Genomic DNA, 13,901 nt, shown 5'->3' with positions numbered 1-13,901 from the left:
GGCTAATGGTTCAAAGGGAGGCCCTGTGAGGCGGGAGAGCACTAGGTTCAGGTCCCAGAGCGGAACCGGGGGTCTGGCGTAAGGGAATGCCCGATCTAACCCTTTCAGAAACCGGGACGTCATGTGATGCGAAAACACCGACAGGCCCTGCACCGGGGGATGGAAAGCCAAAATGGCCACCAGGTGCACCCTGATGGAGGAAGGCGTCAGCCCTTGGGTCCTAAGGGACAGGAGGTAATCAAGGACCAGCTGGATAGACGCAGAAGAGGGAGAGGAACCTCTATCCCTCGCCCACATAGAGAACCGATACCACTTGGCCAGGTAGGTTCGACGCGTGGAGGGTTTCCTGCTTTCCAGCAGGACCCGTCTCACATCCTCAGAACACCTGCCTTCCTCCTCATTCAACCATGGAGCAGCCACGCTGTCAGGTGGAGCGGGGCGAGGTTGGGATGGAGGAGACGACCCTCCTCCTGGGAGAGGAGGTCCGGACGGAGCGGCAGTCTGCGAGGGGGGGCCGCTGAGAGTTGCAGTAGGGTCCCGTACCAATGCTGACGGGCCCAATCCAGGGCTATGAGGATAACCCTCGCCCCGTCTGACTTCACCTTCTATAGGACCCTGCCTATTAGGGGGAAGGGCGGGAAGGTGTACAACAGGGGCCCTGACCATGGGAACAGAAACGTGTCCGAGATCTCACCCTCGCCCTCTCCCGCCCTGGAGCAGAATCAGGGACACAGTCAATTCTGGGCAGTGGCAAACAGGTCTACCTGGGGAGTACCCCAATGTAGGAAGATCCACCTGGCCACCTCCTTGTGCAGGGACCACTCGTGATGTTGGGAGAACACCCTGCTCAGATGGTCCGCGAGCGTGTTGCTCTTGCCGGGCAGGTAAAATGCACGCAGGAGTATGTTGTGGGCTATACAGAACTCCCACAGGAGTTGGGCTTCCTGGCATTAGGCCCAGGAACGCGTGCCCCCCTGCTTGTTGACGTAATACATGGCGGTCGTGATGTCTGTGAGGACTCTGACCACTTTCCTCTGTATGTGCTGGCAAAATGCCACGCACGCCAGGCGTACGGCCCTGAGCTCCCTGACGTTTATGTGCAGGGTTAGTTCCTCTGGTAACCACATACCCTGGGTCCTGAAGTCCCCCACGTGGGCTCCCCAGCCCAGGTCTGAGGCATCCACCACTAGATCTAGTGAGGGAGGGGGCTCTCGGACGGGGATACCCCGGAGCATATTGCTTGGGAGGGACCGACACTGGAGGTCTGCCACCACCATTGGCGGCACCGTGACGACTTTGTCCAGGCCGTTCCTGGCTTGGGAATACCGGGAGGCCAGCCAAAGCTGAAGTGGCCTCATTCGGAGTCTGGCATGTCGCACCACGTAGGTACATGCTGCCATGTGGCCTAGGATTTGAAGGCACACCCGTGCCGTGGTTACCGGAAAGGCCGTGACCGAAGCGATGAGAGCTTTGAGCGTCTCGAATCTGTCCCGTGGGAGGGAGGCCATGGCCACCCGGGAATCTAACAGTGCTCCTATGAAGCCTATGCGCTGAACCGGGATCAACGTGGATTTCTCCTCGTTTACCAGTAGGCCTAGAGCTGCGCAGGTGTCCAGCAGGAAATTTATCTGCTGCTGCACCAGAGACCGAGACCGGCCCTTGAGCAGCCAGTCGTCAAGGTAGAGGAAGATCTGCAGCCCTTTCCTCCTGAGGTGGGCCACCACCACCGTCATGCACTTTGTAAATACCCTGGGGGCAGTAGAGAGGCCAAAGGGGAGGACCGTAAACTGGAAGTGGTCCCAACCTACCAGGATACGGAGGAAGCGCCTGTGACCTTCAAAAATGTGGATGTGAAAGTACGCATCCTGGAGGTCCAGTGCCGTAAACCAATCCCCCTGGTCTAGGGAAGGAATAATAGAGGCCAGGGACACCATGCGGAATTTGCAACGAACCAGGAACTGATTGAGATTCCACAGGTCGAGGATGGGCCGAAGCCCGCCCTTCGCCTTCGGGATGAGGAGATACCTGGAGTAAAATCCCTTGCCCTGGTATTCCCGAGGTACCCTTTCCACAGCTCCCTGGGAGAGGAGGCGCTCTGCCTCCTGTCGGAGGAGGAGGGCATGGTCCGGGTCCCCGGCCGGCTCCCGGGATGGGGGATGGTTGGGAGGGGTTGAAAGGAACTGCAACCTGTACCCTTGGGAGATGGTGCTGAGGACCCATTGGTCCGACGTTATATGGGACCATTGCAGTCGGAAGGCCGATAAACGGTTGATAAAAGGCAACTTTATTAACTGGGGGGGATACACTGGCAACAGGCCCGGTGACCCCCCCTCAACGAGTCAAAAATGCCGTTTCCCTGGCCTCTTGCCCTTCGAGGGCCCGGGTCTTGGGGCCGAACGGGATTGGCGTTGGGACCGACGCCTTTGTTCCTCTGCTGCTTAGGCGGGGATTCGTATCTGCCCCGAGCCGGAGGAGCAGAGGTTTGAGGCCTGGGCTTGTCCTTAGAGGGCGGGACATACAGGCCTAGCATCTGCAGGGTGGTGCGGGAGTCCTTCATCCCGTGCAGATGGGTATCTCTCTGGTCTGCAAATAATGCTTTGCCATCGAATGGCAGGTCCTGCATTATAGACTGGGACTCCACGGACAGCCCGGAGAGCGAGAGCCACGATGCCCGTCGCATGGAGACTGCAGAAGCCATCGAACGAGCGGCTGTGTCTGCTGCATCCCAAGCCGCCTGGAGAGCTGCTTTGGCCGCAGCCGCACCCTCGTCGATCAAAGCCCAGAACTCCTTCCCGTCCTTATCTTGAAGAAGGGGCTCAAACTTGGGGAGGGATCCCCAGAGATTAAACTCATACCGGCTCAGCAGTGCCTGGTGGTTGGCCACTCTGAGCTGGAAACTCGCGGACGAATAAACCTTTTTTCCCAAAGGTGTCAAGTCTCCGAGCGTCCTTGTCCTTTGGTGTGGGCGCGGGCTGGCCATTCCGCTCATGGTGGTGGACCGACTCTACCACCAAAGAGTTCGGAGCTGGGTGGGTGTATAGGTACTCGTGACCCCTGTGGGGACGAAATACTTCCTTTCGGCCTTCTTGGAAATGGGCCCAAGAGAGGCCGGGGTCTGCCAGAGGTGATGTTGGCTACCCCCTGATGGAATGGGAGGGCCACATGCCCCGGTACCGAGGAGGCGAGGACATTAAACAATGTGTCGGAGGGCTCCTCCATCTCCTCGGCCCGGAGCTCGAGGTTTGCTGCCACCCTCCTAAGCAGCTCCTGGTGCGCCTTGAAGACCTCTTGAGAAGAGGGAGGCAGTACTGCAACTGAATTGCCCGGCGCCGAGAAAGTAGATGGTGCGGTGCCTTCAGCCACCGACGGCATCGTAGGCTCGACGTCCAGGTCCTGTCCCGGAGTCGGTGCCGGGGGTTCGGCGCCCGCAGCCTGATCCCGGTGCCGGGGAGGCGATGCAGGGTGGCCGTGAGAGGCTCCCACCACGGAGCGAGGTCCCGGCTGAGCAGGTGACTGAGGCCACAGTGCCCACTGGCACACCATTGTCCTTGCCAGGGAACGGCCTGGAACTGAAACACCGGGGGTGCAGGCAGAGCTGGTTGCTCCTGTGGTGCGGTGCAGCCCGGGGAGAGACAGCTGCGCGCTGACGCCGAAGTCCTGGAGGAGCGCACGGTGCCGTAGGAACGACTGGAGCAATCTCTATCGTGACGGCTCCTGCCCCGAGACTTCGACCTGGAAGAAGTCGATAGGTAAATGTCCGAGGAGCTGTCTCTGGACTCCCTGCAGCGCCTGTGGCCACGGCGCCCCAGTGCCGGGGACTCTCGGGACGCACTCCGAGCATGGCCTCTGTGATGGCGGGCGCTTGAGTACAAGCGCCGGTGCTGACGGCGTCGAGACCTGTTCCTCTCGGACTGGCTGGAGGATGAACAGCGTTGCCTCTTGTCACCTCCTCTACAGCGCCCGAGACCGGAGGAGTGGAATCCGCTCGCCGAAGAGCCGGCGCGCGGACTTGACGTGCGTCGTGGGGCTCTGCTCGGCACCTCGACCCGGGAAGGTACCTCGACCTCCGATACCTCCTGGGAAGGCTGATGGGCACCCAAAGGCGGCTTCCCACGGGACCGGGGGCCCGACTGAGGTGACGCTCCCAGCACCAGAAGGGCTAGGATATCAAGCGCGGCCTGAGCTGCCTCTGGCATCGAAGGCATGCGCACTTCAGGCGAGGCTTGCGCAGACGGGACAAGACTACTCCGCTCAGCGCGAGTCAGAGGTCTCTGTCCCGATGGGGATCGTGGGCTGCCCAACTCGGGTCTGGCCTCACCCCTCTCCTTCTCTCGGCGCCGCTGAGTCTTCCCTTGCTTCTTACTGGGAGAGTGGTGCCGAGTCGATGACGGTGCCTCGCTGTGCACTGAAGACACGGTGCCGGGTCGACGCGCCGGTGCCGGGGCCAATGCCGACTCCATTAGCAAAGCGCGGAGTCGGATCTCACGCTCACACTTCGTCCGGGGCATGAAGGAGCGGCAAATCTTACAACGCTCACTAATGTGAGCCTCGCCCAGACAGTGAAGACACTGAGTGTGTGGATCACTTCTGGGCATAGAGTTGTGACAAGAGTCGCACGACTTGAAGCCTGGGCCACGGGGCATGCCCTGAGCCAGGCACTAACTAAAGAAAGTTCAGAAAGAAAAGTTCAGTGAAACTGGATACCACTAAGGCTATAAACGCTGCAGCCAAAGCTGGAGCAAGTTCCGACTACCTTCACTGGCGGCAAGAAGGAACTGAGGGTGGGGGGAGCACGCAGCCCCCTTTACGGCGCGATATATTGGCACCACTCCAGGGGTCGCAGTGGTGCTCCCCCACTACGGGTACTGCTAAGGGAAAAACTTCCGGCACCGGTGCACGTGGCGAGCACGCACACCTATAGTGGAATACACATGAGCAATCACTCGAAGAAGAACCTCTTTCACCACGAGACTCCATGTCTCCGTCCGCACAGCAGGCAGGAACTTGATCTAGGGGTAATGCTCAAGAAAATCCATTTAAGGGGTTACTGAACTACAAAAGTGAAGGGCAAAAACACCCCAAATATTCTCTCTTTCTATCTCTCTCTCTCTCACTCTTTCACTTCAGACAACAAAGAAACCAGCCCTTAAGACTTTGAGAGCAGATCCTGACTTGAGAATTTGGTAAGCTATGTTGCTGGGGACATGTGGTAAGAATTTTACCTTGAACCAAGTCTAGTTTGTTAAGTTTCAGTTACTAGGAAGTGTTTTATCTTTATTTCTCTTGTAACCATTTCTGACTTCAATGTCTTATACCTGTACTCACTTAAAAATCTGTATCTTTGCAGTTAAATAAACTTGTTTTATTCTTTAATCAAAACTAATTCAGTGTTGTGTTTAAATTGTTTGGTAACTCCAATTAAAGCAGCAAACCTTTACCCTGATCCCTTACAGGCAATGGACCTCCAATATCTGTCCAGGAAAAAACTGGGCAGTGCAGAATACATGTTTTTTGGGAAAATCCAGGACTTGGAGCACATTGGGATCATCCTGGAGGTAGTGATCAAGGCTGCTGGAAGCCAGAGTGTGGCTGGTGTGTAGCTGACAGGCTGCTGGGGTCAGAATTGCTGGACCAGGCCTGTAGCTATACATAGACAAACTGTTGGTGAGAGGCCCATGTTGGAAGCTACAGCCACAAAGAATTGTGAGGAACCCAAGGTTGCAGGGCAGGTGGTGTCACAACCCCTTCAGTATATTCCACTTTCATCCCCTTCTGCCATATTTTCTCAGAAATGCCTTTCATGTGAAAAAGCACTATGAGAGGAAACCATATCCTTTTTAGCTAAAGAGTGTTATAGAAAGAGTGCTAGTCAAGTTTTAAATGTAAGGTCTGTAATTCTTGATATTTTATTATGGAGAGAAATTCCTAATGATTCAGAGGCCTTGTAAATGGATTCATAATTTTGTATACCATCATGTTATGGTCAGGCAAGTCATGACCAGATTAACTGAATACACTACAAGGAGTACAGCTCCCTCAGCTGAATGTGTCAGTAATATCTCTTCCTAAAATAAGACAGCCTGTCACTTAAGTCAGCCTATTTACCTAGGTACAGATCTGACCCCTATTACTGTAGTATCTGAATGTTCCATATACTTCAGTTCACATTTTCGCAAGCAGATCACCCGATTCTGGAACAACATGCGGTGATCCTTATTTGCTTAAGCACTCCTCAGCCATCATCTTGGCTAGTGCTAGTCTATTATGACTGTTATGTGCAGGAGACAATTCAAGATATCCACATCTTGTGGACGAGAACAGAGTCATTTACAGCTGGAAAAGCAATCCCTTATAGTAAAGGGCCCAGTCAAGTTTTTCACATGCTACGAACTAAAATGAAAATAGGTGAGTAACAGCTAATAGTTTTTACAAAACATTCAAACTGCACCATGAAGTTTGAAGCTTTCCAAGTAGAGTATTTAAGAATTTATCTAAGAAAATCTTTGTTTTTTTTATAGGATGCAATTTGACCAAGTATTATCTTAAATGACGGCATGCAGAATGAGAAAACCTGGCACATACCTTTTGTTTGTTGTAGTGCTTAAACATTCTTATACAGTGCTCAATGATGAACAAAAGATAAATGCCGGCAACAGCTACGAGCCCTTTCAATACTGCATCATATTTTTCCAGAAAGCTTTCATTTCCTGTTCCATGCCCATGGGAATGTCCATGAGAATGCCTGTGTTCGTGAATATGACCGTGGTCCTCGTGGTGACTGTGGTTATGGCCTCCTTGCGACTATTAGGAAAGAGAGAAAAAAAAAGCCACAATGTGAATTTGCAATTTCAGTAAACTGGAGTGACTTCAGGTCCATATGACGTGTGATGTGCTGCTAAAAAAAAAAAATACTACCAAAAACCCATTCAAAAAAATGAAGTCTCTTTCCTTCAGAAAAGGTCCATGAAATATACACCTCTACCCTGATATAACACTGTCCGCGGGAGCCAAAAAATCTTACCGCGTTATAGGTGAAACCACGTTATATCAAACTTGCTTTGATCCACCGGAGTGCGCAGCCCCGCCCCTCCGGACCACTGCTTTACCGCATTATATCGGAATTCGTGTTATACCGGGTCATGTAATATCGGGGTAGAGGTGTAGTAACTATTTCACTGAAAGACCTGCCTTCAATGGCTATCAATAGAAACATTCCCCCAGAGAGGTTTCAGGCAGTTAGAAGGACAGACTTCAGCTCCTTTGTACCACTCAGGTGTGAAGCAAACTAACTGTAAATGAGAATCTGACCCTGCTCATTAACTAAGCTAAAAATAACCAGTTAACATACAAAAGTCAATTATCCTTACAGTTCCTGCATCGTTAGCAGCAATAACAATCCAACAACTTTAGCTCTAACTCAAAACACACTTCCAAACTCTTATCAACACATGCATCCCTAGAACATGTATATCATGGATTATGCAAAGTAAACAATAAGTGAACTTTATAGTCTAGGCCAAAAGAATTATGCCCAAAGAAGTTCATAGAATATATTCCCTCCATTTTCTCCCTTCAAATAAATGTCAATATCCTGCAACTCATTAAAACCCCATCCTTCCTTGGATTTATGAGCAATTTCCTGGTAATACTTAGGTTTTCTACAGTATATAAACCCAAACAAAATAAGGATGGGGCACAGTTTATAACAAAAAAGATCCAAAACCAGGTTTACATCCTTGTTACTAAAAGTACACACAAAAAATATTCAGTTGGAAACTGGTAGCTTGTGACCCACCCTCATGAGTTTTCAAACCAGAATCCTCCTGAATTACCTTTTCAAAATTTCTGAAAACAGAAGTTTCAAGAGGAAACACAAAAATAGGAGCTACAACATTTACCATGTGTATTGAAAAATTCAGCACACTCTTGATACTTCAGTAGTTTTAACACTCCCATGTTTTTTAAGAAAACACACAGAGGTCAAATTAATTTAAAGAAATGCTGCTTTAAAAGTTCCTTTACAGTCCCAATCTACAGCACAATCAATGAGCATAACAAATAATCAGTGTTGATGTTGAATAGTCCTCTGGGAATTTTAAAACCTGTGTGTGGGAGTGCAATGGTACTTACATGTGGCAACAGATGGAGTAGTGCATCTCCACTCAGTGTTCCAACGGCCAGAGCAACCAGGAAGGTTAGAAGGAATTTGAAGCACCCTTGGTTAATGATGGGTATCAAGATCACGCCTAACAAGGAGAGCAGGCTAATGACAGTGATAGAAATGATACCACAAAGCCAGGCTGTAGGAGGGGGAAAATTAATACAGAATGGTTTATCAACAGAACATGAAGAAAACTCCTATAAGTGATGAATGACATTCTATTAACTGATAAGAAGTTGACCTGTCAACCTAAATTGTGCCTTTATAAACGTCCAAAATGCTTAAAAATGTAAGATGTAAGCCCACACAGAAACATTATAGTTAAGCATCTATCACTATCTCTCATTACAAACTCAAGTTTTCAGGGCTTTTATAATTTGTCTATTAAAGCCTTTTAAACAATGTTTGCACTTGTCTGAGGAAGTTTTAGAGCCAAATTCTATTCTCACCCCAAGCACTGCAGATTATATTGGTGCAAGAAATCAGGATTTAGCCCCTGATTTGTTTAGCAAGCAGCTAATACTTTATGTGGGCTAAAGATTTTTTGCATTTACAAAAGTAGTGAGAATTTGATAATCTATTTGTACTGCAATATTTTAACATGGAAAGAAATAAAATCTTGTATTTATTCCCTTTATCTTTAGTTACACAGGTAAACAGTGTTCAAAGGTTTATTTCCACAATAAAACATGCGCGAGGGCATTAAAGAAGCCAATTAACTAGGAGAGTCACTAGACTTCAGTTATTCTTCCTAATGCAGAGTTGCAAAAGCTTGGTTCTGTAGTCCATTAATTAAACATATAAAACCACAAGGGAACAGAAAGATAGCCTCATTTCTTTTAGCTTACTATGTTTTATGGACATTTCCTACCTGCCATTAATTTTAACAAGGTTTTTATCCAAGACTTGTGTGGAATAGAGAGACTTCTCCTTTGCCAGGTGAGGGTTGCTCCTTATCTGACACGCTATTTTGATATATACATTTTCAGCTATAAAAAAGAAACAAGGCCCAGCCTTTGATGGAGGAAATTTAAAAGTTAACTATAATCCCACCCCCCAAATTTAAAGCTGTTTGCCAGCAATAAAGATGGCAGGAAAGCTTCAAGATGTACATAAGACAAAAGTACTAAAAAAAGAAAAAGAAAAAGGAAAGAAAACAGGGTCATTAAATTGCTGAAATGGAAATTTTCTTTTAAGGGAATTATACCCTTTGGCTCCCTAACCCCTCTCCTCACCAATAGGTCAACAAAGCTCTATCCCCCAGAATAACTGATACATTTTTGTTTCAATTTGTTCAAATTGAGAGGAATCCCAGCCCCTCCTGAATTCATCTTTTAACTAAAAGCCGACTACACTTGATTACATTTTAGGGAGGGAATGAAGATGGAAAGACAGGACAAGGAGTATGGGGAGAGAAGGAAATGTTCTGCACAATTACCAGACCTGCACTGACAGCAGATGGTGCTGATGCAGTGTCTCCTGCACCAGAGCTAGTGGGGGGGGGGGGGGGGAAGAGAAGATATGATGATTCAAATCCATTGAGGTCCTCCCTTAGCCCTTCAGGCCTGGGAAAAGAGAGGGCCCAGACCTCACCCTCTCTTGACTAGCAGCCACAGGAGACAGGTTTCATCATTCCTTTCACTGCTGATGGATATAGCCCAGAGGTGACCTGGGGGTGGGGTGGGGGAGAGGGATCACATCACCTTCCCCCCCCCCGCCCCATTGCTTGGTTACATGGCGTGGCCAGGCCCCCTCCTCAGCCAGGAGAGGCAGAGGAACTGCTAGGAGGGCCACAGAAGGGCCATTGCTTTCCAGGAGGGGAGGGGCTGCCAGGGAGGCATGACTTGAGCTGTTTCAGAGTCATGCCTTCCCCCCTCAGCAAGCACGGGTCATCTATGATCCAGCCCTTCATTAGAGCCATTCTTCTAACATTTAAATAATCTTGAAGTTTTTTACTTTTGCTTTGATAACAAGTTAATAGCTGCTATCCTAGAACCGCTTTTTCTGTATTCCAGAGTGCATGCTCACATTCCTTACATTGTGCAAATAAAAATCTTAATTGTAATAGATGTTACACCCTCACACACTCCCTTACCTCAGTTAAAAGAACATTATTAAGGCTGAAAAAGTCAAGCACTCAGCAGTAAGGAAATCCCAGAATTAAAGTTGCCTGTGGAACCTTAATTTGGCCCCCTTTTATGTACACGATAATTTTTCACTGGGTAAACTAGTAGTATTAACTGAAAGACAGGAATTACAAAGTTGCAGCAAGAAGGAAACTGGATCTTCTTTGGAGTTAAATAACCAATTAATAAGAGCAAAAGAAAGGGCTGAAAAGCATCATTTCGGTTCTCTCTAGGACATACTCCTAGTGCTAGTCTCACTCTAGCCACACTGAATGAGACAACAGAAGAGAAACAGAAAGCTTCACATCCTTATCTAATCAAGTTGCCCTGCCTCAAGCCCAAACAGTTTTACAAACAACAAAGGAGTTTGTTTTCAGACAACCCCAAACCAGCAATTCACAGACCATTACATTCAACTGGCAAATGTTTTATTTGTACTCAAGATATCAGATGCCATAAGAAGGGCTAAATGTCTGCAATGAACTTCACTTATTTTGCAAATTAGGTCACTCAAAACGGTAAAGGTCTTCAAGCTTAGTTATTCATCAGCTCCCTTTCTTATTGTTGAAATAGAAAATACTTTCTTTCAAAAAGAAGCGCACATCTATGGAAGCTTTGTAATTAGCTTGGCTCAAAGCATGTAGAAGATGACAGTTTTCTACACTGTTTCAACATTTTAATTGGTAGAAAATGCTTAGCGGCCTTTTCACAAACCCTCTTGATAATTAAGCTAGGGTCAACTCTGACTAAAATGAGCCTTCCTTGTGAAACAAACAATCTGCTACCATACCCACCGTATAGCACATTTGGTTTACAGCAATCTTTGAACAAAGTTAATGAGGTAGTAGCTGTGTCACTATGGGAGATTTATATAGAACAAGTTAACCTTTCTTAATGATGCTGCAGTCATTAAAAATAATGACTAGAAGGGCACCCTTCCCAACAATTATTAACATCTATCAGGACATAATTAATACAAGCTTGATTTTTTTTTACCATGCTAATAAGCACCTGCAAACAACTAACCAATATTCACTACTAGTAACTGTGACAAAGTGGGAATAATCTGTAACATTTTTATGAATCCTAAATGTGCCTCGGTTTCCCTGTGCATTGTTACCATGTGGGTGCAAAAGCGTTAACACTGCCCCTGGAACAGCACAGAAGACAGTAGGTGTGATGGTGTCTGGGTGGAATGAATAGAGTCATTAAAGAACTGGCTCAAACCAACCCAAATCAACAGAGTCCAGCATGACAAAGGGAATCCCCAAGGACTGAACAATGAACACCTAAAAAGAGGAAACCCCAGCAGGCGGGACATTCGAACTGAGCTGGAGAACAAGGCATAAGGTGACTGGAAGAAGGGTAGTCCTTTTGGAGGAACTCAGTGACACAGACCGGTGATGACAAAGGGAGACACGGGGAGAGAGCCAGGAATGGAGTCCATTACAGGTTGGCTGGGTCACCACGGCACTGGCTTGGCCAGGATGGACTATAGCTTAACTTTTGCCTCTCTGTGCCAACCTAAGGACTTTCAGATTCTGTGGCCAGGTGACTAATAAAATGGCTACCGTGTTCTGGGCGGCTGACAGTACTTCTAAGTAAAATTAAGCCTCATTCTCAAATGTTAGGATTTAATTCTGACATTTGAGGCTTCTATCGCAAAATCATGAGTGAGGCTTAATTTTACACAGAAATTGCAACTCGTGTTCAATTTGCGAGATCTGGCATGTCTGTAGCCCAGACCCTGTGACTGACAACATCTTTATTTTCAAAACAAAGGCAATTTTCCCCAATTTTTTTTTTAGGTGATAATTATGCCTACTAGAGATACTACAGTTCCATTAGACTATATGGGTAATGGCCACAGTAAACCCTAATTAAAAAGACAATCCTTGTTAGGACATCAAAACAACAGATTACAACTTTAAAGTATTTAAGTTTAAAAACCATTAGAAAAAGGCTACTTAGCTTAACTTCAAAAAAAAAGGGAAGAAAAGCCTATACTGTTTTTCTCTCAAGGTAAAATGAAGAAGAATTAAAAAAAAAAAAAAGCCTTTGAGGAATCTCATTGGGGAATTCTCTAACATGTATTACAAAAACAGCAGCAGTGAAATGAAATGAAAAACATTTTATTTTGATACTATGAAATGATATTAAATCACAGAAGCGTAAACTGTAACCAAAAACCATCAATTAAATTCTCTTAGCTTGCTACACCAAAATTGTTGATTTTGCGAAATAAGATCAATACTAGAACTGAAGTGGAAGGAGAGGTTACTTTCCTTGTACAGTACCTGGAGTTCTTTGAGATGTGTTCCCCTATGCGTGCACCACATTAGGGTGTGCATACGCCTGTACGCTACTGATCAGAGATTTTCCCATCAGCAGTGTCCACCAGACCGCACATGTGCCCTAGACACCCTTGTGCCCAGATATGAGGATATATTGGGAAGGGGGGGGAGGGGAAGAGCTTTATCATGGCAGCAAGAGAACACAGCTGCACTCCAGCCACATTTCCTCTCAACTGCTACTTCCCCTAAGTCTGAGAGTGTATTTATCTCAATTTTAATTTACAAAACAAGATCAGTTGACAAGTTTCAACCATTCTTTTACTGTGAAAGCTACCTTAAGTCAAATGAATTAATATTCAAATAAAATAAAACACTAATTAAAACAAAACAAAACATTGGATTCCCTATGTACGGATTTATCTTTTTTCTGAGTTTGTATAGCACTTAGCACAATGGGGTCCTGGTCCATGACCGGGGCTTGTAGGCACTACAATAATACAAATCAAATAAATAACAGAGTCAAAACATTCTCTAAGAGCATATGGATACTATCTTACCTGATGCACCTATTTTATCTTTATTCGTAGCTGCTTCACTTTTATCTTTCTTCAAGTCTTCAACCAGCAAATTATCATAATGCTCAATACAAAGTCTTCTGTCAATCTGATACAGCAATGCAGGGCACAGGTACGTAAACAAGTCAGGAGATATTGGAGAGTTGGTTCCAAGACCGTAGTACCGCAGTAGTTGAGTGACATTTAAACACTGAAAGCAATTTATGCAACAAATTAAACATGTTGTAGTGATTTCACTAAAGAATATGCAGCTGTAGAAAATTAAAGAGTTTGTTTGCTGCTTAGAAATTCATTCTGAAGGTTTGCACAGAAAAGGGAGAAATGTTGACCAATAACATGTCACCTTTGAAACACAGGTGTATACTAAACCAAGAGGAAAAAAAAAAAAAGAGGCTGTGAAACTATACATAATATACAGCCTCCAATGTTCAGTAGTACTTAATGTCACTGAAAATAAATGTCATTTTTCAATTACATGGGAAGATCAATTAAAAGCAGCAGTACAAACAATGCCTGCCATGGGGAAGAGAGCATAACCCTGAAATAAGAATCCCATCATTTCTCAACTCCCTGCTGCACGTTTGATGTTTTCACTTTAAATGTAATCCTAAAATTGATTATGTAGTCCATACTGCATTGTTCTGTTTAGTACTTTAAATCAATAAAACACACAGTCCTTTTTTTGAGAGTTAAAGGAGAAAGATTAACATCGAGGATTAATGGGAATGAAGAGATAATGGCCTTT

General features: G+C 46.6%; 1 protein-coding gene across 1 annotated transcript in view; it reads right to left on the bottom strand.

Moving 5' to 3' along the window:
• The window catches only part of SLC39A10 (solute carrier family 39 member 10), a 64,406-nt gene that overhangs the window by 27,440 nt on the left and 23,065 nt on the right, over window positions 1-13,901 (bottom strand). The window contains exons 4-6 of the mRNA XM_065413575.1: window positions 13,139-13,346; window positions 8,131-8,300; window positions 6,583-6,801 (exon numbers count right to left, since the gene is read on the bottom strand). Coding sequence (XP_065269647.1) covers window positions 6,583-6,801; window positions 8,131-8,300; window positions 13,139-13,346 — 597 coding nt within the window. The remainder of the gene's footprint in view (window positions 1-6,582; window positions 6,802-8,130; window positions 8,301-13,138; window positions 13,347-13,901) is intronic.

This window comes from Emys orbicularis, chromosome 11 (genome assembly GCF_028017835.1).
Source record: "Emys orbicularis isolate rEmyOrb1 chromosome 11, rEmyOrb1.hap1, whole genome shotgun sequence".
Lineage (NCBI taxonomy): Eukaryota > Metazoa > Chordata > Testudines > Emydidae > Emys > Emys orbicularis.
The sequence above is the reverse complement of the archived record's forward strand: the minus strand, read 5'-3'. Positions and strand labels throughout refer to the sequence as shown.